At 41.3% G+C, this 26,754-nt stretch overlaps 1 protein-coding gene across 6 annotated transcripts; it reads left to right on the forward strand.

Moving 5' to 3' along the window:
- The first annotated feature begins 75 nt into the window (after positions 1 to 75).
- Positions 76 to 25,468, forward strand: FAM24B (family with sequence similarity 24 member B). Of its 6 annotated transcripts, XM_033180287.1 has the most exons (6): positions 116 to 234; positions 15,686 to 15,822; positions 17,677 to 17,861; positions 22,518 to 22,593; positions 24,009 to 24,135; positions 25,120 to 25,468. In XM_033180287.1, exons 5-6 carry the CDS (start codon positions 24,044 to 24,046, stop codon positions 25,310 to 25,312), a joined length of 285 nt encoding a protein of 94 aa, XP_033036178.1. In that variant the 5' UTR covers positions 116 to 234; positions 15,686 to 15,822; positions 17,677 to 17,861; positions 22,518 to 22,593; positions 24,009 to 24,043; the 3' UTR covers positions 25,313 to 25,468. The 6 variants fall into 6 exon arrangements, 4 of the variants coding, with proteins under 4 accessions (XP_033036170.1, XP_033036174.1, XP_033036178.1 ...); XM_033180279.1 differs by lacking the exon at positions 15,686 to 15,822 and having other exon boundaries at positions 76 to 234; XR_004429930.1 differs by lacking the exons at positions 15,686 to 15,822; positions 24,009 to 24,135 and having other exon boundaries at positions 76 to 234; positions 25,120 to 25,192.
- The last annotated feature ends 1,286 nt before the right edge of the window (positions 25,469 to 26,754 follow it).

Consider the following 26,754-nt stretch of genomic DNA (forward strand, 5'->3'; position numbering starts at 1 on the left):
ACCAGAAGCACGCATGCGCATAAACCAACTGGACTCAACGGAGTTCGAAAGGTGCCCAGGAAGAGCGAAAGAGCCGAGCATGCGCACTGGCAGTCCCGCGCTCAGCCTCTGGAGACTATGCGCAGGCGCGGTGCACAGCGCACGGGCGCAAGGGTGGGTTTTCGACGCTGGCGCTGGACAAATAGCAGGCAACATGGACCACGGTTGCTGGGCGGATGGAGCATCTGTGGTCAGGTAGGTGTGGTCTCTTCGCTCTACGCGATGTGCAGGACGGACTCCTGACCTCATTCTCTCCCGAGCGGACGCCAGGGCCTTTTCTGCCTCCACTCCGTCGGGTCTGCAGCATTTGTGGCAGCTAGCACGGCAGACGCGCTGTCGATTCAGGTTAATTTTACTCCGAACTCTCCCTGCCTCCCTCACACACATTCTCGCGTTAGAGGGGAGTTGAGGTAGATATTGAACGGCGTTAGTGGTGGGCGTTGGGCCACACGGGCCTTTGCCAGTTGCTGTCTCAGCTGATGCTCCCTGATCCTACGGCACTGCCAGGACTGTGCTGGATGCCCTCGTAACAGAAATCAGAAGGTTGAGAAAGATCCCAGGTGTTTGGATGGAGCGGTCACCTGAGGGAGTTTTCCAGATGCCCCATGGGATTGGAAGTAGATCTTGCCTCTTTTTTCCTTTTGTACTCTAGATGCATTCTAAGTTGTGTACACCAGACTTTCTGTTCTTTATGCCCTGCCCATTGTAGTCATAAGTTAGCTTTGATACATGTTATCATAATTGGACAGTCTAAAGGAAAATAGGCTTTTTAGAATTACCTATCTGAAACTTCATGAGCAAGATCAATACTGTAAGCTGGATTTTGACTTCCTTGAATAAGGCGGAAAACCTAGAGCATCTTGTCGTCTCCCCTTTCTTTCAGTCTCGTATGTTCAATATATCACCCAGTCTTGTTTTACTTTTGGTTTTTAAAGAAAAACTTTCCTGTCTTTCTCCATCTCTTCCTCTGTTTTGAAATATTAGCTTTCATCGGAACAATTCCAGGAGTTTCTTTACTGGTCGATAGCCATTATCTCCTCACCTGCATTTCATTTTCTGCACTGCCCTCTACTCTTTTATCAATTGTCCTGGTGCTTGATGCTTTCTGACTGAATCGCCATCACCATTACTGTTTTTTTGAGATGGATTTTCACTCTGTCACCCAGGCTGGAGTGCAGTGGTGTGATCTCGGCTCCTGCAACCTACACCTCTTGGGTTCAAGCGATTCTCCTGTCTCAGCCTCCCGAGTATCTGGGACTACAGGCGTGCACCACCGGGCCCAGATAATTTTTGTATTTTTAGGAGAGACAGGGTTTTGCCATGTTGACCAGGCTGGTCTCAAACTCCTGGCTTCAAGTGGTCTACCCGCCTCAGCCCCCCAAAATTCTGGGATTACAAACATGAGCCACCGCACCTGGCCACCATTACTTCTTAACAGGCATACAAAGCCCTTTATCCTTGACTTATGCTTGCTTCCTAGACCCCCCTGCTTTTGTACATGCTTTTCCCTCTACCTAGAATGCCCCTTCTTTTGGATAGCAAGAAAAATCCTGTTCATCATTTAATGCCAAGCACAGCCCTCCACACTGTTTGAGAATTTGTCAGTAATTTCTCTTTGCTACACTTAGAGTTTTTAGATACTATAATTCTCTTGTGTTATGGAGCTTTACCAAATAATTCTCACGTTTGTTTTCCCAACCATCTGTACAGTTGTTGAAATTAGGAATTGTTTTGTGCCTAGTAGAGATCGAGTATAGGTTTGTTGTATGGAATTGATAGAGATAGCAATAGAGGTTGTTTGGGAACTCTATCACAGTATAAGAGGAGTAGGAAGAGGTGAAACTCGCAAATTCAATCTTATTTTCAAAGCTGAAAAAACTTTGCAAAAGTTAGTGAGAAAATTATGACAGTGAAAGAGATCTGAGCTAACCCACCCCCAATCTTGCCTTGATTATTCTTGGGCTTTTGGGACATTTAGGCTGTAGTTTAAATTATAATAGGCCTTCCCCCAAACTCAACTGCTTTTGCATCAGGCTAGCAGGAGGATAGTAGCCTGGGTCCTGCTAAGGTGCAGACATGAGCTATTATCAGTCATTATTCAGAAGGTTATAAGATATGCAACTTCCCCAATTATTCCTGCAGATAACACCTCTATTGTAGATTGACCTTTTGAGATATCTTTTCAGGTTTTTTTGCATGTCTGAAACCCACCATTCCTACAGCCCCACCCGGAAGTGATTCAATGTGCAAGAGGACAGCTTCACCCCTTATGATTTCATCTCTGCCCCAACTAATCAGCAGCAAGCCTAGCGACCTCCACCACTTCCCCCAAACTGCCTCTGAAAAATCCCTAACCTATAAATTTTGGACGAGAATGATTTGAGTACTATATCTGTCTCCCTCATGGTGTGGCTGGCCTCATGTCTATTAATCTCTTCCTTTACTACAAAATGCCATGGTCTTTGTGTTGCAGGCAGAAAGAACCCTTCAAATGGTTACAAAGCCAGGGTGTTGTCCTGGTGCCTAGGTGACCTCAATTTTAATGTAATAAATTACTCTTGTCATGAATGACAAATGGTATTTTTTGCTTTATTTTTATTTTTTCACTTGAAATAAAGAATAAGGCATATCTTTGAAATCTTTCCACCAATATCACAATGTATTTTTTTTTGCTTGACTGTTTTAAAGAGAAATTTATTACATATAACTTGTTGTAGAGTTTAGAGTAGAATCATATATGTATCTACTGTTGCTAACAGAGTTCCTTTGTATAGTGGCAATCAAACACTTTAGTCCCAGGACCTTTTACCCTCAAAATATTGAATATTCCAGAAAGGTTTTGTTTTAGTGTGCTATTTCTTATTTTTTTAACACTTCTGGTTTCATCTGTGACATGTAAACAGCTTAGAAGTCAATCACAACTGTCCTCACAAGAAAAAAGCTGAACAAGTGGAACATTAACAGCCTTTAAAATATCCATCAGATAATGGAGGTCACAAAGCAAATGGCCACCCCAAAACTGGATAGGCAAATGCAGAAAATCGCAACTGAGATCAGCATGCTAGGAACAGAAATCCTCATGAGGCAGTAAATAGTAGGAACACTTAAAATGGTCATTGATGACTTGCTGGAGACTGAGTGTGAATTAGCTTGAGAGTTAGAAACTCCTGGGAGACCACTCATATAGTGCCCTTACACTTTTGGGAGTTTTACCTTTCAGAGCTGCAGCAGATTCTTAGGACAAGGATTGGATTAAAACTCCCTCTTGCTTCATGCAGAAGGAGGGGGCAAAGTAACCATTTTGAAAACTGCCCTCAGCATTTTCCCTAACAAAAGCCTTCTCTCAAAGGAAACTACTTTACCAGAGCCTCATCTGTTCTAGGGAAAGGGCAATTAGAAGACTCCAGCCCCCTCTAGCTTTCCCGTTCTTAGTGGTGGTGAATCTGCAGGGGGCTGCAGCAACCTTAATTCTTGTCAGAAGAAATAATTCGATCAAGGGTCATAAGGCAGAGTGAGAGACCAAGGCAAGTTTTAGGGCAGGAGGAAAAATTTATAAGCTTTATAAATGGAACAAAAGCAAGTAAAAGTACACGTGGAAGAGGGCCAAGCAAGTGCCTTGAGAGATCAAGTGCGTGGTTGGACCTTTGACTTTGGGTCTTGTATGTTGACAGGCTTCCGGGGTTGCATTACTTCTTTCCTGATTCTTCCCTCAGGGTGAGTGGTCCGCATGCTCAGTGGCGTGCCAGCACTAGGGCAGGGCCATATGCGTAGTGTGTTTACTGGAGTTGTATGCATGCTTACTTGAAGCATTCTTCTCTTACCCATTAAATGTTCTTAGAAGGTCATATACCAGTTAAACTCTGCCATTTTGCCTCTTCGTGCACATGTTTGAACCCACTTGCTCAACTCCTGAGATCTTATCGGCAAGCTGTTGATCGCCAGTTTCAGGGTTTTGTTAAATTAGGAGACTGCCTTTCCCTAGTGCCAACTGTGACCCATAATTATCAGACTACATTTTATTTAAAAGGAGTTTCGGGGGAAACCCAAAGACAATGACAATGTGAAAACTCAAAGCAAGAATAGTAGATTGAAGCCTCTGACACCGATAACTACAGCAAACATTAAACACAGCCTAACTTCTAGCCAGATTGACATGAATCAAGTAGCCTGATTACCTCAGTTTCTATACATTCTTCCAGATATATTATGTCTAGCTTTCAACAAAAATTTACAAAGCATGCTAAAAGGCAAGAAAGAACAAGAGACAAAGGAGATATCAGAACCATTTTTACATATGATGTGGATTTTGTAATTCTCAAGTAGGGAATTTAAGGTAGCTATGATTGATATATTAAGGGCTCTAATGGAAAAGCAGATAGCATGCAAGAGTAAAAGGGTAATGTAATGTAAGCAGAGATATGGAAATGCTAAGGAAGATTTAAAAGGAAATGATACAAGTCAAAAAACAGTGTGACAAATGAATGCCTTTGATGGGTTTATCAGGAGACTGGACAGGCCAAAGAATAAATGATCTTGAAGAACTGGTAATAAAAACTTCTTCAACTGAAAAGCAAAGAAAATAGAGAATGAAAAAGTAGACTATCCAAGAACTGTTGGACAGCTACAAAACTTGTAATAATATGTATAATGGTAATACCAGAAGGAGAAGAAAGAGAATAGAGTAGAAGAAATATGTGAGACAATAATGGTTGGGAATTATCCAAAATTAATGACACCAAACCCGCTCTTAGAGCAGGAAGCTCAGAGAACACCAAGCAAGATAAATACCAAAAGGTCTATACCAGGGGTGTTCCTGGGCCACTCTGGAAGGAGAAGAATTGTCTTGGGCAACACATAAAAGGCACTAATGCTAACAATGGCTGATGAGCTTAAAAATTGCAAAAAAAACCCTCATGCTGTTTTAAGAAAGTTTACAAATTTGTGTTGAGTTGCATTCAAAGCTGTCCAGGGCTATATACAGCCCGCGGGCCGTAGGTTTTTCAAGCTTAGTCTGTACCTAGGCATATTATATTCAAGATGTGGAAAACCAAAGTCAAAGAGAAAGTCACTGAAAGAAGCCAGAGGAAAAAATACATGCTATAGAGGAACAAGAATAAGAATTACATTTCTGATTAGAAACCAAGCAAGAAGGGACTGGAGTGAAATATTTACAATGTTGAAAGAGAAACCCCACCAAACTAGAATGTATCCACAAGAATTATCTTTCAGAAATGAAGGATACTTAAAGATTTTCTCAAACAAAAGCTGAGGGAATTTGTCAATGATAAACTTGTGTTGCAAGAAATATTAAAATAAGTTCTTCAGAGGGAAGGAAAATGATCCAAGGTCATGAACTTGGATCTACATAAAGGAAGAGCATCAGAGAAGGAATAAATGAAGGCAAAATTAATTCCTTAATGTATAGATACCTAACAACAGAGCATCAACTATGTGAAGCAAAAATTGATAGAACTGCAAAGAGAAATAGGCAAATTCACTATTAATGTTGGAGACTTCAACAACCCTGAATCAGTAGTTGACAGTTTCAGCATGCAGAAAATCAGTAAGAATATAGTTGAACTGAATAGTACCATGTGTCCACTGGATCTAATTGATATTAATAGGACACTTCAGCAATAGCAGAATACACATTTTTCTGAAACACTCCTGGAACATTTACCAAGATAGAGCACATTCCAGGCTATAAAACACCCCTTAACAAATTTAAAAGAATAGAAATTATACAAAGTATGTTCCCAGATCACAATGGTATTTAATTAGAAATTCATAACAAAAATACTTGAAAAATCCTAAAATATTTGGAGATTAACAGACATGCTTCTAAAATAACACTTGGCTCAAAGAATTTTCAAGAGAAATTTAAAAGTATTTCGAACTAAATGAAAGTGAAAATACAACTCATCAGAATTTGTAGAATTCAACAAGAGCAGTGCTTAGAGGGAAATGGAGAGTACTGAGTACATGTTGGAAAAGAATGATCTAAAATCAATTATGTGAGCTTTCACCTTAAGAAACGAGAGAAAGAAGAGCCATATATAGGCATACCTAAGAGAAACTGTGAGAAGTTGCTATCTGTGGCAACTAAAGCCTTATGAAATGTATTTCTTCTACAATAAGACTTGAAAGTTGAAATTACTCCTTGATCCATGGGCTGTGGAATGGATGTTGTATTGGTAGACATGAAAACATTAATCTCCTTATACATTGCCATCCAAACTCTTGGGCATTAGTTAGCACTAATGTATTGAAAGAAACTTTTTTTCTGAGCAGGAGGTCAAAGCAGGGAGCTTAAAATATTCAGTAAACCAATGTGTTGTCATCCTGGTTTAGTTGTTCCATGTATAAAGCAAAGATAGCAGATTTAGCATAATTCTTAAGAGTCCTAGGATTTTCAGAATGGTAAATGAGTGTTGGCTTAAACTTGAAGTCATCAGCTATATAAGTCCCCAGTGACAAAGTTAGCCTGCCTTTTGAGTCAGAATCAGCTTTGAAGCCAGGCATTGACCTCTCTAGCTATGCAAGTCCTAAAGGGCATCTTTGTCCTATAGAAGTCTGTATTCATCTATCCTGAAAATCCATTGTTAAATGTGGCCACCTTCAAGAATTATCCTAGCTAGAGCTTCTGGATAACTTGCTGTACCTTCTACATCAACACTTCCTGTTTCACCCTGCACTTTTATGTTATGGAGATGGTTTATTTTTTTAAACCTCATGAACTGACCTCTATTAGCTTCAATCTGTTCTTATGCAGTTTCCTTACCTTTCTTAGCTTTCACAGAATTGAAGAGAGTTAGGGCATTGTTGTGGATTAGGTTTTGGCTTAAGGGAATGTTGTGGCTGGTTTGATCTTCTATCCAGACCACTAAAACTTTATTCATATCAGCAATAAAGCTATTTTGCATTCTTATCTGTGTGTTCACTGGAGTAGCACTTTTAATTTCCTTTGAGAACTTTTCCTTTGCATTCCAACTTGGTAACTGTTTCATGCAAGAGGCCTAGTTTTCAGCCTATCTGGGTTTTCAACATGCCTTACTTACTAAGCTTAATCATTTCTAGCTTTGGATTTAAAGTATGACGTACGTGACTCTTCCTTTCATTTGAACACTTAGAGACTATTGTAGGGTTATTAATTGTTATCATTTTGATATTTTTGTGTCTCAGGGAATAGGGAGGCCTGAGAAGTGGGAGAGAGATGAGGGAATGGCAGTCAGTGGAATACTCAGAACACAATTTGTTGATTAAGTCTGCCATGTTATAGGGTCATGATTTATGGTGGACCAAAACAAGGGCAATAGTAACATCAAAGATTGCTGATCACAGATCACCATAACATATATAATAATAAAGCAAGAGTTTGAAATATTATAAGAATTACCAAAATGTTACAGCAGAGACACAAGTAAGAACATGCTGTTTGAAAAATGGTGCCGATAGACCTTCTTAATACAGAATTGCCGGAAATCTTCAGTTCGCAAAACGTGCAGTATCTATGAGGCACAGTACAGTGAAGCACAGTAAAACAAGGTATGCTTGTATACGTAAAGCAAGCAGAAGAGAAGACATAGTAAAAATCAGCAAAAATCAATGAAATTGACCGAAAAAATCAATGAAATAAAAAACTGGTTCTTTGAAAAGATAGATAAAGTTGATAAGCCTCTGGGAAGGCTAAAAAAGGAAGAAGACACAAATTATTAATGTTAGAAATGAAAGCGGGACCATTAGTACTGATTCCACAGGCATTAAAAGGATAAAATGGGAGGTCGGGCGTGGTGGCTCATGCCTGTAATACCACCACTTTGGGAGGCTGAGCTGGGCAGATCCCCTGAGGTCAGGAGTTAAGAGACCAGCGTGGCCAATATGGTGAAACCCCATCTCTACTAAAAATAAAAAACTAGTCAGGTGTGGTGGCACGCGCCTGTAGTCCCAGCTACTCAGGAGGCTGAGGCAGGAGAATCACTTGAACCCGGGAGGCAGAGGTTGCAGTGAGCCGAGATTGCACTACTGCACTTCAGCCTGGGCGACGAGTGAGACTCCATCTCAAAAAAAAAAAAAAAGGGTAACAAAGGAATAATATACAAACAGCTGTCTCTGAATTTGATGACAGATGAAATGGATCAATTTCTTAAAAGACACAATGTACCCAAACTTAGAAAGGAGAAATATATAATCTAAATAGGCCTATATCTAGTAAAAAAAAAAAATTAATAATTACCCTTCCAAAAAATAAAGCACCAGGACCACATGAGTTCACTTGTGAATTTTCCCAAACATTTGTGGCAGAAATAATACAAATTTTCTGCAGTTTTATCCAGAAAATAGAAGCACAGAAAACACTTCCTAATTCATTATATGAGGCCAGCATTACCCTAACACCAAAGCAAAATAAAATCATTAGGAGAATGGAAACATACAGACCAATACCTCTCATGAACACAGATGCAAAAATCCTCAACAAAATATCAAATAGAATCCAACAAGTAGAAAAAGTATTATATATCAACACCAAGTGGGAGTTACTCCAGGTTTGTAAGGTATTCTTGTATGTTTCTTGTTCAATATTGAAAACCAATTAGTGCAACCTATCACATAAAGAATAAAAGAATAAAAATCATATCAATAGATGCAGAAAAGAGGATTTGACAAAATTCAGCACCCATTCATCATAAAAAAATTACTCAGGAAACTAGGAATAGATGGGAACTTCTTCAAGTTAATAAAGAACGTGTACAAACAACCTACAGCTAACATCATACTTAACAAGTATGTATTAGAATGGCTAAAATAAAAAAAACAAAACCTGACAATACCAAATGATGCTGCTGGGTATGCATAGCACCAGGAATTCTCATTCACTGCTGGTAGGAATTTTAAATGGTACATATGACTCAGCAGTTGGACTCCTAGTTATTTATCCTGCTGAGCCGAAAATCTGTGGGTACACAAAAACCTGCACATGAATTTGTATAGTAGCTTTATTCATAACTGGCAAAAGCTGGAAGCAACTAAGATGTCCTTCAGTAGGTAAATAAAGAACTGGTATTTTCATATAATAGAATATTATTCCATGATAAAAATAAATGAGCTGTCAAGTAGCAAAATGACATGGAGAAACCTTAAGTGACCATTGCCAGTTGTAACAAGTTAGCCTTAAAAGGCTACATACTATATGGTTCCAACTATGTGACATTCTGGATAAGGCAAAACTACAGGAACAATGAAAAGAATGGTTGGCAGGGTCTGGCAGGGGGAAGGGAGAAGGGTAATGCTGAATAAGTGAAGCATGGGATTTTGGGGGCAAAATTAATCTGTATGTGATACTATAATGGTGGATACATGCATTTGTCAAAACCTATAGAACTGTACAACACACAGAGTGAGAAAACTGAATACAAATTACCGAACTTAGTTAATATATTAATATTGTCTCATTAATTGTAACATGCACCACAGTAATACAAGATGTTTTTTCTTGTCAAAGTTACTTTTATTAGTAAAAGTATAGTACCTAAATATGTATACAAAAGTTACTCAAAAAATCCTTCGTTTTTCCTTTGCTGGTGAAAAGTAGTACACACAACAGACCTCAGTGATATTATGCAACAGTGACCCATGCTGGTGTAGAATTCTCACAGCTTTTTAGGAGAACTTTGAAAAAAGCAAGTGAAATATGTAATACCTGATTGTTTTAACTCCAATGAACTGTGGAAATATGAAGAAGCTAAGGTTCTTCATTATTCATCAATACCAAAAGTAAAGTTGAAAATTTGAATTCCTATTTGGCTTTCTTGTATTAAATGATCAGAATAAAATTACTGTAATGCTAAACTTTTTCAACAACTTCATGTTTTTCACTCTTGCTTTCTACAGTGAACATGTGCTATTTCAGTTGGCTCGGAATCCCTTTCCCTTGGGGATGAGCTTCACCACTTACCCACTGTGATTGTGGCAGGAGTTATCAGTGACAGTGTATGTGACCCTGACCTGAACAAGATCATGGGCCCTTGTCCCTTTTTCCACAAGGATTGGTACAATTGAAGGGCAGGTGATCCAGGGAAGAACAAACTCCTTTTGTAGGATTTGTGGACCCTGGAAAAGGACATTATCTCTCTCCTTTTTAGATCATAGATTTTAAGGATGTGGGCTTGTAGTTGACACTGGCTCAGTATGTGGAGGGGGCCAGCCTGAAAATGAAACCAGGAAACGGAAAAACAGTCAGGAGATGTTGGTAAAGAGCCCTGGCAACAACATCCGAGGCTATGCCTATGGATGGTAATGAAGTTTTGAGGTTGTTACTTCAGTGAATCAGTGCAAATGAAGTATTCGCTAAGGAATTAAACACAGAACTAAACAGGACAGACTGAATAAAAGAAAATAACAGTGTATGTGAGCAGGGGAGAGGGCCATATGGGAATTCTGTCCTATCTACTCAATTTAAAAATAAATAGAAAACTGTTCTAAAAAGGCTTTTGAAAGCTCTGTAGCTGATTCGAATGCATATACAGTTTGCTAACCACTAGTCTTGTCGTTTATAGCCTGCCTCTGGAACCAGATTTGCTGAGTTCAATTCCTGGCCCTTTTCCCTGCTAACTGTGTGGCCTTGGACAAGTTCTCAACCTCCATATGTCCATGTTTTCCCATTTGTTATTGCCTCCATTAATAAAATGGGGATGATAATAGTATTACCTACCTCATGGGGTCTCTTAAGAGAATGAAATATCTAAGAACTAGTGCCAGGCATGAAATCATCAATCAGTGTACTGTCAGCTATTACTTTGTGATTGTGGATGTTACTGTTACCTGTAGGTAGGAGCAGCTGAATTCTTTCCATAGAGATTCTTTAACATGGCCAGAAAGCTACATGTCCTGGTGATAAGACCAAATGCCTTGGCTTAATGGAAGTGGGAAAGATGGTTCTTTGTCTCTGGTCTTTCGACTGTTCAGTAATGGTTCTCATTGAAATTGAGCTCAGGTTCAGTGCTTCATGGGCTTCCTTTAGGCTGTCCCCTCCCAGGCTGGCCCTGCAGCTTGATTTGCCTGATAGAGACCACACTTGGTACTAAGAAGAGTTAGTACCAAGGTATATTCCCACAATGAGTGGGAATATACCTTACACAGTTGATTCTTACACAGTCATTTAGCTAAATACCATCAGCAGTTGGTTTCTCCCATTTGGACACCTGGAGAGAAAAGTAGTTATGATGTCTCTATGTATAGTCCTTAAAGAGCAAAGAAAATATAAGGCAGAAGGAACATTGTTGTACGAGAAGAATTCTTATTTGCATTTGTGTTAAAAAACCCAGTTTGTAATGAAACCTGACTTATTCTTTATAATCTCCATATATAGTGCAACAACCATTTTGCTTATTATTGGCTGAAAAGTCCCTAAAAACAAAGGCCTTTTATTCATTTATTTTTAGTTAAAAATAACTCATTTGAAGAACAGTACATGTTTATTATAGAAAAATAAGAAATACACTGAAAAGAAAAATAATAAAATTTCACAATCCCAACCACTTACAATCACTGTTAATAACTTCATGTATTTACTTTTCTTTTTTCTCTTCTTTCTCCTCCAGATTTCTAAAATGCTTATACTTACTGAGTCTTATTCTAGGGAATGTGAATATTGAAATGAACATGAGAGACAGTCCCTGCTGTCATGGCATTTATATTCTAAATACAGGAGACACGCAGTAAATAAACCAAAGTTAAATTATCATTGCTCTTTAGAATCTAATTAAATACGGTGATGAGATAGAGGGTGTCTTGTAGGTGGGGGTTCAATAATATGGCCAAGGAATGCCATTTTGAGAAGGGGAAATTTTAGCAAAGACATAAAGAGGAATGCACTCAGGTGTGACATGGCCTTGGGGAAGGGTTGGTGCATGTTAGGCAAAGAAACAGACAAAGGCTAAGGCCTTGAGGCAGGAAGCAACTGGGCATGTCTACACAATAAGGGGAGGAGGGCCAGTGTGGCTTGAATGTCAGTGAAAGGAAGCAAGATGGGAGGAGGAGGTGACAGGAAAGAGAGGCAGGTAAGTGGTCAGATTATGAGGTCTGTGTAGGTCAGATAAGGTGTTTGGATTTTACTCTAAGATCAATGGGTACTGTTAGAGCAGAAAAATGATACGGCTGACTAATTTTCAAAGAATGTCCAGTGGCTCAGAATGTGAGCTCAGCAATGAAGTCAATATATAAAAATTCACTGCTCCTGTATACCAGCAATGAACAATTAGAATTTGAAACTTGAAAATAATACTGTTTACAAGAGCATTAAAAGTTAAAGAAGCATTTAGGTATAAATCTAATAAACTTTGTGTAGGATCTGTATTCTGAGTATTATAAAACATTGATGGAAATTAATCAAAGAATATCTAAATAAATAGTGATAGTCTATGTTTGTGGATAGGAAAATCCACTATTAAGATGTCAGTTCATCCCAATTTGGTCTACAGATTCAATGTAAGAAAGTTGTTGTAGATAGCTACAAGTTGATTCTAAAATGTATACGAAGAGGCAAAGGAATTAGAATAGCCAAAACAAACGGAAACTGAAAAATAACAAAGTTTAAGGACTCACACTATTAATATTAAGACTTATTTTGAAGCTACAGTGACCAGTGCAGTTTGACACAGATCAGTGGAACAGAATGGAGAGCCCAGAAACAGATCCACAAAAACAAGATGATTTTTTAAAATTTTCAAAGGCAAAGTTTTTATAAACCAATTGGATGTCCACGTGCCAAAAGATGAACCTCAATATATGCCTCATTTACAAAAACTAAAGCAATATGAATTGTAGACCTAAATGTAAAATATAAAACTATAAAACATATAGAAGAAAATAGAAAATCTGTATGACAGTGGGTTTGGCAATGACATTTTAGATATGACAACAAAAATATAATCCGTAAATAAAAGGATAAATTGGAGTTTATCTAATTAAAAACTTGCTTTATTGAAGACACACTTAAAAGAACGAAAAGAAAAGGCATAGACTAGGAGAAAATATTTGCAAATCACATATTTCATAAAGGACATATCCATATCATATTAAAGAAGAAACTCTAAAAACTGAATAATAAAGTAAATACCTAATTTCAAGAAATAAGCAAAAGAGCTAAAAAGATACTTTATCAAGGAAGGTATCTACCAATAAGCATATGGATGGCAAATAAGCATTTGAAAAGATGCTCAAAATTATTAGTAATTAAATAAATAATAGCAGCCAGATACCACTTCAGATGTGTTAGAATGACAAGCAAGCAAACAAAAAATCCTCTGACATTATCAAATGCTGAAGAGTAAACATAGCTGCCAGAATTCAATTTCATTGCTAGTGAGAATGAAGAATGATACACCCATTCTGTAAAACAGTTTAGCAGTTTTTTATAAAGTCAGACATACACCGAATACACAACCCAGCAGTTCTACCCTTAAGTATTTACCAAATGAACTGAAAACTTACATTCACACAAAAACTGGTATGGGAATGTATTATAGCAGCTTTTTTATAATTGTCAAAACCTGGAAATAAATCCACATGTCCTTCAGTGTATGAATGGATAAACTGTGGTCCATTCAAACAACAGAATATTACTTCACCATAAAAAGAAACTATTGATATACAAATATTAAATGCATTTTCCTAAGTGCACAACACCAGGTCCAAAAGGCTAAGTATAATATGATTTAGTTTATATGACAATCTGCAAACCCAAAACAAAAGGATGGAAAATTGACCCGTGGTTGCCGAGTGGTGGCATATAGGGGAGAAGTTGACTGTAGGGGCCACAGAAGGGAACTTTTTAAGGTGATGGAACTGTTCTTTATGGTACGATTGTGGACAAATACTTGATTCCGTGCATTTGTCTAAAACCCATACTACTATATATCACAAAGAACGAACTTTACTGTGCACAAGTTAAAAAAAAAAGTCAGATCAAAATGTTGGGTGGAAGGGGCTGTGCCCAGACAAAATACAAACTACCAGGAGTGTTGGCAGCTGATGGCTCTCAGTGCCACTGCTCTCCAGGAATTCAAGACAGTTGTCTTGAACAACTTCACAGACCCTCCTTGAACAACTCCTCATCCAGTGACTAGTCGATATAGGCATATAAAGGTCTGAGCACACTGCCTCAATGAGGCATCTTGGAAGGGCCAGCCTAGCCTTAAAGTCTTGGAGAATTGGTGAGAACCTTTTATTGCAGCTGCTTCACAGTTCATTGACTCTTCAGTCCTGCTTCCGTCACCCCTCACAGGGGTGGATTTTGTATACACTCCCCAGAGAGCCTCCTGTACACAAGCCTCTGTGTCAGTTTGTTTTCCAGGTTCCTGACCTATGACAGTTGGTACAAAAGTATGTAAGGGAATGGCTCTGCCATTGCACCCTGGCAACCTTGCACCTTTCCACCCTTCTGGCCTTGCAAGATGAGGCCTGAACCCTAGTTAATGTGAAGCTTGGTGGAATGCCTTTGATCCTCCAGGATCAAGAAGGATTTGAGAGGCTTGTAAGGAGCTGCTACAAGGCCATCTCTCACTCACCATCTTCTCTCCTCTGGGAGGCTTTCATGAGTCAGTTCCTAATGGCTGCCTCTGTTCTGATAAGGTATAAAGCTTTCTGCCATGCTTCCATCAGAATACAGCTTCAGAATATTAAACCACTTAGCTTCAGTCTATAATTGGCTCCTTAGCAACAAATTATCCCACAACTCACATCATAGTCATCCAACCTGTTTTGTTTGGTGTCATCCTATTTGGAGTGTGGAACAGGGATTGGGACGTCTTTGGCTAATCTCTCTCTCGGTGTCTGAGTACCAAACCGCCTGAATCAAGAAGTGGATTACTGTGTCTTTACCAGTAGAATCAGTCAGGCCCTGCCTTGTCTTATGTGTGCTATCCACTTTCATACAAAAGATGCAGAGAGACCAAGGATGGCCAATTCTGTGGGAGCCTAGTTTCCTGAGTCCTGGAAGAGGAACTGCTGATGGAAACCTGAAGTCTACAGGAAGAAAAAAGCATCTTTCCTAAGGAAATGTAATATATTGCCAGATCCCAAGAGGAACCATGTTCAGATTTTGCTCACAGAAGTCTGTTGCATAACTGCCAGGGAGGCTGGGGTGCCCTGAAGCCTTAGTATGCTCCCTCTGTAGTCTCTGGGGAGCACCAGCCCAAGGGGTACTTCTCGCTGGTACCGGGGACACCAAGTTTAGAAGGATTCAAGGGCTCTGTGTGCCCCACAGACAGTAAGGGCTACCTGGGTAACCACTCTCTGTGATCTTCCCCCCCAGTTCCTAGAACTTTCCTGCTTCAGGACCCAAAGGTGCACATTCAAGAATGCAGGAGGAGTAATCTGCTGTGGGCGCAGGCGTGCATGGGGAGGGATGCACAGGGGCACAGTGGAGCCATCCTGAGCATTCAGAGCCAGCCTTGCCAGTGTCTGAGTAGTTGTCAGCTGGTCAGCAGGCACTGCCAGGCACTTCCAGCCCATTTGGGGGACATAAAAGTAAACTGATAATGTTTTCTTTTGTTCCTTTTTAAAGCTTCTGTTTGTTTAAGGCCTAGATATGTGAGTTTGAAGGGTCTGTACTTCCTCAAGAGCTTATAACATTCTTTTTGTTATTAAGGCCTCAAAACTTGACTGGAGGCAAGTCTGAATGATGAGTGCTTAGGAGACCATGACAAAACTACAGAAATACAAGGAGACGGATACTTAAGTACCATAAATACACAAGTACAGCAAAACTGCCTTTGTGGAGCAAAGGTAAAGGTTCTCAGCGTTGTACTGATAATTTGAGTTTTATAAACTTATTTAAATGTAGTAAGAGAAATGACCAGTTGTGAAGTGTAAATGGATTAGATAGCAATTCAATATTTATTGCTTTGAAGACTGACGTATGTAATAGCAAGAAAGAATCATGAAAATTCAATTGCAGCAAAGCTTGTTGGCTTCATGTTTTGGACCAAAATGGTTCCCTTTTATAAGTGGCAGCATAGTAGCCTCATGGTAGGCAAAGTTCTCTGATGATCCCCAAGGTTCCAGCTCCCCCATGCAGATATCTTGTATATTCCCATCCCCTAGAGGGTAGGCTGGACCAGGGAATATGATGGAATGTCACTCTTGTGTCTAGGTTACTAATCAGCTGACTTTGAGCTAATCAAAATAGAGATTATCTGGGTAGATCTGACCTTATTAGGTGAGCCCTTTTACAGAAGGTGGGTGGAGCATCAGAGATGGAGCATCAGAGAGAGGCTTTCCTCCCAGCCTGGAAGGAGAAGTAAATGGCCTTAGAGTGAGAGGGCCTGTGAGTAGGTGGCCTGTAGGAGCTAAGAGTGGCTTTGGGCCATCAGCCAGCAAGAAATAGGAACCTCATTCCTACAGTCACAAGCAACCAAATTCTGTTTGTGTCCATCCAGTGAAATGTAAATGCAGGACTGGGCCTGGCTGTGGGGGCTGGCAGCTTGGGGACATCATGAGACCACTGGTGTTTAGAGGGGGGAAGTGGAGGGAGGGATATAGTGGCTGAGGGAAGCAGCAGTAGCCCAGGGTGATTTTTCTCAGTCCAGGTGAAATGAAGATCGATCTGTAATCACTGTCTACATCTCTTTGCAACATGCAGTGGGTCTGTCCAGGGGAGAGGGGGCTGGAGAAGGAAACTTTGGGGCCAGTAAGGATGCTTCTGCAGTCCTGATTTAGGCCCAGGGAAAGAAGGAGAGACCCCTGGAGACTCCCCAGCATGGCTAGACTGAGACTGAGGCCTCAACACACTGGAAGTGGGAAAGATATTCAGATACTTTTGCTGTCTGGTCTTTCCAGTGTGAAAGGCCGTTCTTATTGGGATTGAGCTGCAGAATCAGGGCTTTATGGACCTCCCCTAGGCTGAGCCCTTGAAGGCAGGCACTGCTGACTCCCCACATGACACTCTCTGCTTCAGCAGGGTCATTCCTTGCTGCAGCAGCCACAGATGGTTCAAGTCAAGAACAGCAGGAGAGGTTGCTTGTTTGCTACACAGGGAACATAGTTGGCACTGCCTGCTTAGCTCCTCATAGATGATATTTGGCTTTTCACAAAGTAAGCCAGCACAAGTTGGGTGTCTATCCACATAAACGTTGAGACTGCTGGTCTTGGGACAGAGATTATAGTTGGTTTTGGTCTCGTCCTGATTGCTGCCCCTGTGCTGATTGTGTCTCTTTCTAATGTGCCATGGCAAAGATGTGAGTCACTGAACAATGAGGGACATCCCTTCAAATGGGATACCTGGACACTCTGCTTCCGCAGGGGCATTCCTTGCTGTGGCAGCCACGTATGGTTCAGGTCAAGAACAGCAGGAGAGGTTGAAAGGCAAAGGCATGTTGGTGTACACTCTTGGCTTTTTTACCTTCTGGCTTGGGGCTGTGAGCTTGTAAATAAAATGTTCTCAGCCTGGTGGTTCTGTGTGTCAGCACTGCCTTGTTGTCCCTTTAAATAATTGAGTTTCCTATTGGGTGTTTAACTCAGCATGTGAGCTGAGCTCTTCCTCTGTCTGAGGCACTATAGACTGATAAAACTAACAAGCTCAATGATCTCCCCTTTCCTGGGCTACAGAGTTCTTGAGCTGTTCTCTTTGCCCCTCTCCAGTTGCCTAAGAGATGATGAGATGGGAAGCTGTGCACTTGGAAGACCCTGGAGGATGCCTGACAAGAGGATGTCTGACACATGATGAAGTTGGAGCTCTTTTTGAAATGTTTCTTGCCCTTCCTGGAGCAGAGGAGCCATTATGTATGTAGGTGAAATAAGATGAACTGTTACTTCTCTTGAATCATGTGAGTATGGAGAAGAATGCTTCCCAAGAAATGAGAGGTTGGTTTGACAGACTCAGTCTTGTCACATTTTGTGGAAGTTAAGCCTGCGAGTTAGAGGGCAGATCCCAGAGCCCAGTGCATGGCAGATTGTGACCTTCCTTGTCACACCTGCACCTCTGGGGGATCTGCATGGATCACCTAGACAGGCACTGATAAGGTAGAACATGGTAACCCATCACTAAGTTTGCAATTTTTTCTCTTTGGTTCTTTTAAAACTGATTTTACAGTCATAAAGTTTTGGAGGGAATGATTGGATGGGAATTTGGGAGATGGGAATAGAGGTGTAATCTGGTTCTGGGACATATAGTAAAATGTGCCGTTTGGATTTTACAAAGACACAGAAACTGTCTTCAAACCTTGGCAGTTCATAAAATCCGATCGCATGCTGTTCACCACAATTTTTATTTCTCTGAGAATAAAGGATTCAGTTAAGGAAATCCTCTCTCTGGGACAAAACCCAGCTCTTCTCATGGCAGTTGCCAGTGCCATAGCAAGGTCCCCATCTGCACCAAGAGTCTGAAGGTAAAGATGAGTTTTCTGGGAGCAGAGCAGAAAGAGCTGTGGAGGAGGCACAGAGATGGGAACTGGGTCAAGTAGGGAGCTCACAGGCTTATGTCGTTTTGGATCCAGGATGCTTCTGTCTCCAGAGATGCAATTTAGCATGCTTCAGGGTGTTTGCAACCATTTGACGCAGGTGTTAGTCACAGGATGGGCAGTTTGCAAATAACTGACTTGGGTGAAAGTCCTTGTGGATGTGAATTACAGAGAATTTCCATAGAGAAAAGGCCAGCCCCTGTATCAAGAATTGCATTTTGCAAAGTTGAACTCACTGATTCTTAGCACAGTTGCTGCCTACCTTTTGCCATCTGGAACACATGGCCCCATTCCTCTCAGTACTCTTGAGTAGTCACCACATGTGAATCATCAGTGAGATATTGCTTTGAATGAAAACATCAACACAAAAATCAGCCCCTTCCTTAGATGAAATGCAACTAGATTTATTTGCAGATCTTTCAGCTGACAGCCAAAATCACAGCCTTTGAATAATAGAGTTAGGGAGACTGGGAATGGGGAACAACACATCATTTCAGAAGGTTCAGGAAGGCTGGGGGTGGAAGAGCATTGGACTTGGGAAGCAGGAGTTGGAGGAAAGGATTATAGAACCAGGTCCTAGTTTCTTTGCTGCCAGTTACTTGCTGTGTGACTCAAGAGAGTCACTTCCACTCTCTGAGCTTCGGTTTCCTCATCTTTCAAACAGAGGTTTTAGTTATTGCCTCCTGGTTGTCTTCATTACAACTCAGAAAGATATTACTAAAACACATTGGAAGTAGTTAAATGTTGGTGACTTATAAGCAATGTAGAAAGTATGCATTCTTTTTAATCAATGAAATAATATTAGTCAGGGTTTAACTGCTATGTCTGAGTCACTGCACTGTCTAAATTTAGAGATTCAGTTGGAGAAAGTGATGAGTGCCAGACTGACAAAATTCAGGTTTCGGTCAATGATCATAACATGTGCCAGCACCTAATAGGTTGCAGGTTCTCTGATACCTAGGGTTGCAGAGCTCCTGCCCCCTGCGAGCTCACAAACACCTTGAAAAAGCAAACTTTAAATGCACAAGCCCACAGACTATCAAACAGCAATCAAGTAACCACAGAAATAGAGGGAAACTGAGAGATGAAGTAGTCATCCCCATGGTGAAGGTCCATAGGCCCTAGCTCCTTAATGATGACTAAGCTTATTTAGGGTTATATCCCTCTGAACCCAAGTAGGGACTACAGACATCTGCTACCACACCTGGCTAATTTATTTTCATTTTCATTTTTAAAATTTTTTATAGAGATGGGGTCTCACCATATTGCCAAGGCTGATCTCAAACTCCTGGGCTCAATTCAGTCCTCTTGCCCCACCCTCCCAAAGTGCTGGGATTACAGGCATGAACCACGACACCTAGTCAACAATTCAAATTTCCATATAGGCACAAACAAAGGGCATGGATACATAGGGAGAGGACAATTAACACGAGAGGGAGAGAGACGGAAATCATTGAAGGTTTTATAAGAATGTGGCATTTTATTGAAGTCTTGCATGATTGTATTTCAGCAGATAGAGGAGGTGAGGGACAGGGAGGGCCATCTCACCAGGTCAGAGGCATGAAAATACATGGGGTGTGGGGTAACGCAGAGGGAGGTGAGGCTGGAAAGATGTTATGTTGAGATATGGGCTGGATAACACATGCGAAGGGCCCAGGATACACAATTTAAGGAGACACTCATTTTCAGGATTGAGCAAGTGTAGGGTCTGTGCAGAGACTGTGGCTTTTAAGCAGAGGACTGATTAAAAAATTTCCCATATGGGGGACTTCCACTTAGGGGAAGAGATACTTTTTCTTATTCTTCCTAAGTACAACTAAAATCCATGGATATTATATATGAAACAAACATAAGACTTGAATAGGTGGAGAAAAGAAGGAAGGCTAGCTAGGGACCTTGGGATCAAAGTAATAGCATGGTAGTGAGTTCCATAAGTTTTGTTTTTTGTCTCAGATTCCTAAACTTGGAGCTGAGGAAATGAGTAACTTGGAAACACCAATGGGTTCAGACAAAAGAGCCCCAACAAGAAACTAGTTTTTCTGGCCAAAAGACCAGGAAATGGGCAATTCAACAAGACAGAAAACTTTTAGACAATAACTTCTGCATTCTAGGCAAACACCATAGAAAAAACTATGGCCCTATCCCAACTCCACCAGCGAAGACTGAGTAGAGAGCCTAGAAGTCTACTATTACCAAGCAGTAAAGAAGTATCCCAAAGCACCCGTCCACCAGGGTGGTGTCAGAGAAGGATGAATAAAGAGCAGAGACTCAACTCTGACCCCTGTGGTATCAGTGGAGACTCCTTGGGGAGTCTGGATTTCTTCTGTGACCCAGTAGGTAATGAGACAACTTTCCACTTAACTTCTGGGTGGCACCAGAGGAGGCCTGGTGAAATTTCATGACTTTTATTATCTCACAGTGGTAATAAGGCCAACTCCACTGCAGTGTCAGTGGAGACTAAAACATAAAGGGATTTTCCTGTAGTCTTCATTATAAGAACCGGGTGAGCTCCTGTATTGGGGGAAACCCCAGCCCCGATATTCAATATGGATTCTTTTCTATTTCCCTAAGCGTCAGCTGGTCTGAGAAATAAAGGGAAAAAGTACAAGAGAGAGAAATTTTAAAGCTGGGTGTCCAGGGGAGACATCACATGTCGAAAGGTTCCGTGATGCTCCCCGAGCGGTAAAACCAGCAAGTTTTTATTAGCGGTTTTCAAAAGGGGAGGGAGTGTACAAATAGGGTGTGGGTCACAGAGATCACATGCTCCACAAGGTAATAAAATATCACAAAGCAAATGGAGGCAGGGCAAGATCACAGGACCACAGGATGGGGCAAGATTAAAATTGCTAATGAAGTTTCAGGCACACATCGTCACTGATAACATCTTATCAGGAGACAGGGTTTGAGAGCAGACAACCAGTCTGACCAAAATTTATTAGGCGGGAATTTCCTCATCCTAATAAGCCTGGGAGCACTACAGGAGACCACGGCTTATTTCATCCCTTCTCCTTCGACCATAAAAGACAGCCACCCCCAAAGCAGCCATTTCAGAGGCCTACCCTCAGGGGCCATTCTCTGTCTCAGGGATGTTTCTTGCTGAGAAAAAGAATTCAGCGATATTTCTCCTGTGTGCTTTTGAAAGAAGAGAAATATGGCTCTGTTCCGCCTGGCTCACTGGCAGTTAGATTTTAAGGTTATCTCTCTTGTTCCCTGAACATTGCTGTTATCCTGTTCTTTTTCCAAGGTGTCCAGATTTCATATTGATCAAGCACACATGCTCTACAAACAATTTGTGCAGTTAACGCAATCATCACAGGGTCCTGAGGCGACATACATCCTCCTCAGCTTACGAAGATGATGGGATTAAGAGATTAAAGTAAAGACAGGCATAGGAAATCACAAAGGGGTTGATTGGGGAAGTGATAAGTGTCCATGAAATATTCACAATTTATGTTCAGAGATGGTAGTAAAGACAGGTGTAAGAAATTATAAAAGTATTAATTTGGGGAACTAATAAATGTCCATGAAATCTTCACAATTTATGTTCTTCTATCATGGATTCAGCTGGTCCCTCCATTCGGGGTCCCTGACTTCCTGCGAGACTCCTGGAGATATGACTCATGAAAGTGAGCCACAACCCAACAAAACAAAACAAAAAACAAAACAAAATTTGGCCCTCAGGAGTTTTAAAATATTATGCTAGTCCCTATTCATCATCCAGGAAGACATCAGTTACCATGTAAGTGTTCTTACCAGTTGCTGGCTCTGGCAGTGGCTTCTGCTCCTAAGCTGAGATTCTCTGTATTCACCTTTCTCTTTAGTTTTGGGGGTGGCTGTTTGCCCTGTGACCAGTTTTCTGGTTGACTTAAGAGTTGTTGATTCAGCTTTTATTCAGTCAGTTTATTCAGCTTTTTACTTGTTGTGAAGATGGGAATGATGACTCCTAAGCCCTTCACATGCTGGTGCAGAAACTGGAAGTCCTGTGTTCATTTTTACCCATTTATTTTTCTTTCTGTATTGCAGTTTGGATAATCTCAACTATATTCAAGTTCACTGATTCTTTCTTCTGTCAATCCACATCTGCTATTAAGCCCTTCTAGTGAATTTTTCATTTCAGTTATTGTAGTTTCCAATGCCATAATTCTGTTTGGTTCTTTTTAATAATTTTTATCTTTATTGATATTTTTTATGATGAGACATTATTTTCATAATTTCCTTTAGTTTTTTGGACATGGATTCCTTTGAACATACTTAAAAGACTTTAAAAGTCTTTTCTAGTAGGGCCAATGTCTGGGCTTCTTCCAGAAAAAGTTTTTATTTATTGCTCCCCCACTCCTTTATGGGCCATACTTTCTTATAGGCTTTTTTGAAAAGTGGACATTTAAAATAATATAACATGGCATCTCTGGGAATCAGACTCTTAACTAAAACTTTTCTCTGAGGGAAACAAAGCCTGAAAAGGGGAGATTGAATATTACATGGCTTAAGAGAGTATTTAGACATATCTACTTCCATTCGTGCTAAAATATATCTGGAAGTGGAATGGAATTCAGAACTCCATGAAAGAGAGCTGGTGTCCAGAGTGTTGATGTCACACAGCCTGTGTCCTGATTGGCACAGAAGTTGGAACTAGATTGTGGATATCCGTTCTGCTAGCTCTGCTGGAAGACTGCTTCTAAAAGCAAGGTCTTCAACTTTGGATGTTAATCATTAGAATTTTCTTTCTCAAATTAAGTTTGAGAAATTCCTGATAAGATGTCCTGTTCCCTAAAGTTTACTTTGATTGTAATTTTTTTTTACTGTTGGCTTTCATCCAGCCATGAAGAGTTAAAACGTGGTAAGTATGCTTTGGCAGTCATATTGTTTATTCTTCTCCCCTGGCTCACTTTTTCCCAGTTTCAGAAAGTTAAACTAATTTTTTATCTCAAATTGGATTTCTTGGGAGAATTTAAGATTTAGGAGGAAAATTGTCAGTTGTCAGAGGGAGAATTGTAAAGTTCTTTTCCTAAAACATACATCATTTACAAAATGGATTTGCATATTCTCAGTATTGTTGGGACAGTAACATTTGGAAACAGTCATTTCCGCAGAAGAGCTTTGAGCCTGACATCCAGTGAGGAGTCATTTCTGACTCTGAAAATGAGTCTAGCTCAGGAGGCCCAGGTGCTGGGGAGTGATGCCATCAGCTCCACTGCAGGCCTACTTGTTGTTTCCAGCTGCACATCACACCTGTGAAAGGGAAAGATTCTTCTCACTGTTTGTCCTTCTGATAACCTTCTCTCTGGACTCTGCATTTCCATTCTTTTTCATTGACAAATGGACTTTTTTTTTTTTTTTTTCCGTCTCTGGGCCAGCTTGGGATCCTAGACTGCCCTGGGAAGACATTTGTGTTTTACACACACAAGGATCTGTGTTTGGGGTTTTTTCTTCCTCCCCTGACATTGACATTGCTTGGTGGTTGTGTGGGGAGGGAGGCCACATGGGCTCAGTGCTTGCTTGTACTTCTCTGCCTAGGTACATCGAAGTCTTTTGACGTCCGTACAGTGATTATGCTTGTCATCGCTGGTGGTATCCTGGCAGCCTTGCTCCTGCTGATAGTTGTCGTGCTCTGTCTTTACTTCAAAATATACAACGCACTAAAGTGAGTCACATGTTCAAAATAAACAATGCACTAAAGTGAGTCACATAGAGGAAAGGGGATAACACTCCCTCAATGGGATACCTGGGCTCCCTGTTGGAGCAGGGTCATTCCTTGCTGCTGTGGCCATACCCCTGGGTGAGGTCAAGAAGAACAGGCAGCTTTGTAAAGGCAAAAAGACAGCTGAGTCTAGTTATGTTTTTTCTTTCTGGCTGGGGTTGTTAGAATGTTCTCAGCTTGGGCCTGTGAGTATCAGCACTGCTTGGCTGTCACTGGATCTCACTAAGTTTACCATCAGGTGTTTAATTCAGCACCTTGGCCAAGCCTTCCTCTGTCCTGGGCACTGCAGGCTGCAGATTCTGTAGGGGAGACTGCGTGAATGAGCTCTGCCTTGTACTCATGTGGAGGACGGGCTGGATTGATCTCTTCTTGCCTGAGTTGGGAGCTCTCGGGGTATTCCTCCATTTGTTTCTGGCAGCCTTGGGGAAAATGACGGGCTCTAGATCTCAGGGACAGCTGACCTGTGTGAAAAACCTGGGGGACAGTGGACAAAGGAGGGTAGGTCAGATAAGAGAAGATTGCATTTTTGGGGAGAAGACCCTTTACGTACCAGAAAGATCTGTTGTCATATGCAATTGTGTCCCCATTCTAAGGAGTTCACAGTGGCACATCCTGGAGCCCAGGACACAGCTGAATGCAGCACCTTCCCATTATTCCTGCATCTCAGGGGCCTGCAGTGACCAGCTGGGTGACCTTGCTTGCCAATTCACTCACCCTTACTTTTGTAACCTCAGTTTACATTTATAGCAATCATAGGAGAGGAAAGGATTGGAGAGGAACTTGGGACAAGCGAGAGAGCCTTAATGTAGGACTAGTGTTAATGTTTGACTGGCTTCAGCACTAAACTTCCAATACCCCCAACAGTTCTAACAAAAGGACTGAGAAGAAAAATTCTAAGCCTGTGCTTTGTGTGTGTCTTTTCTCAAGAGCTGCAAGGGACCCTGAGGCTGTGGCTGTAAAAAATCACAACCCAGACAAGGTGTGGTGGGCCAAGAACAGCCAGGCCGAAACCATTGCCACGGAGTCTTGTCCTGCCCTGCAGTGCTGTGAAGGATGTAGAATGTGTGCCAGTTTTGATGCCCTGCCACCTTGCTGTTGTGACATAAATGAAGGCCTATGACTTGGGAAAGGTGGGCACAAAAATCTTCATGAGCAATATTTCTTTCTTAGTAGATTGTTTTGTTATTCAATCAAGTTCTAGAGTTTTTATGTGAGATTATATAATTTACAGTGTTGTTTTATATACTTTTGAATAAATGTACACTATTAAAAATAATCTTCTTTGCCGCCAATATTTTTTGATTGTTAATTATAAATATTCTTTGTTTAAATATATTTATTACTCACTTTGGAATGTGGGGGAATTAGCTTGTAGCATTGCAATAGAAGAAAGAGAATTGGAATAAAAGTGTCCGGCACATCTCCCACCCGAGAAGGAAAATGCCCACTGTTCTTACAGTGTTTCCAGTTTCAGCCCAGCTGATCTTGTCCAGCTGGAGTCACTCATTTAGCTCTCTTGAGGGCTTGGATGGTTGACATCCACCGCAGAAAATAGTGTCATGTCCTGACACCTGTCCTGTTGTCCTGTCCATTTATCCAAGACAGTGAGAGGAGCCAGGCAGGACCTCCCTGTGTTAAAGTTGTCTGACCTGTGTAAGATAGGCCTGAGCTCAGTAACCTCAAAAGGACCTTTTGAAAGCCAGTTTCTTCCTACTGCAATCCCCAAATCTCCAGAGCATGTGGCTCCTTCGTGGATCACGGTAACAGTGATGTGTGTTGATCCAGCCATCAACATCTTCAACTGTAACACCAACCACCAGCCAAAGGCCAAAGCCCAGACTCCCTGACCACAACAGGTGACAGGAAGCACCCCTCCCCACTTCTACTCCCAGCTGCCTTCTATTCCAACTCCTGCGCTTGAGCCTCCTGGAACCCCTTGCTAAGCATGATTCCCCATCCGTAACCGCATGTCCACTCCTCTCATGAACTAAACCCTTGCTTGTGACCATCACATGTATACTGAATGTGAAGAATTATTAGCTAGTAACAGGTGGTAATCTACTAAAGGGGGGTAAAAAGGAAAACAGAAGTCGCAAATGAAGGAAACAGCTGTGACATCTAGGCACAGAAATGGGTCAGATGTGGGTGGAAGAGCTGTCTGTAGAGGCCAAGCACTTCCTGGAGGCTGAGCCTCCAGCCCCAGCATGCTTGGGAAGAGGCCAAGTCGGCATTCTCCAACCAGAGGTCACCTGTCCGCCTGAAGTTTCTGGGCACTGTCTCTGTCCCCTGCCTTTGATTTTCTCTTGTCACCAGCAAGCTCTGACAGATGGAGCACATACAAATCCCCTTACCCCACACAGTGGTGGCCCAGTGCCTGGACCCAGGATGCCTGTGCCAGGGCCTCCCCATGTGGGTGATTACTCCTGGTGCAGGTATTGCAGGGGCTGTGAGGGAGGCAGGTGGGACCAAGGTCTTCAGGGTACCCCCATTAGCAGGAGGACAGAGCACCACACATGGGTTTTAGAGCCCTATGGACCCAGTTCCCATGCCAATTTGGCCTTC

The sequence above is a fragment of the Trachypithecus francoisi genome, unplaced genomic scaffold, assembly GCF_009764315.1.
Source record: "Trachypithecus francoisi isolate TF-2019V2 unplaced genomic scaffold, Tfra_2.0 Contig01579, whole genome shotgun sequence".
Classification (NCBI taxonomy): Eukaryota; Metazoa; Chordata; class Mammalia; order Primates; family Cercopithecidae; genus Trachypithecus; species Trachypithecus francoisi.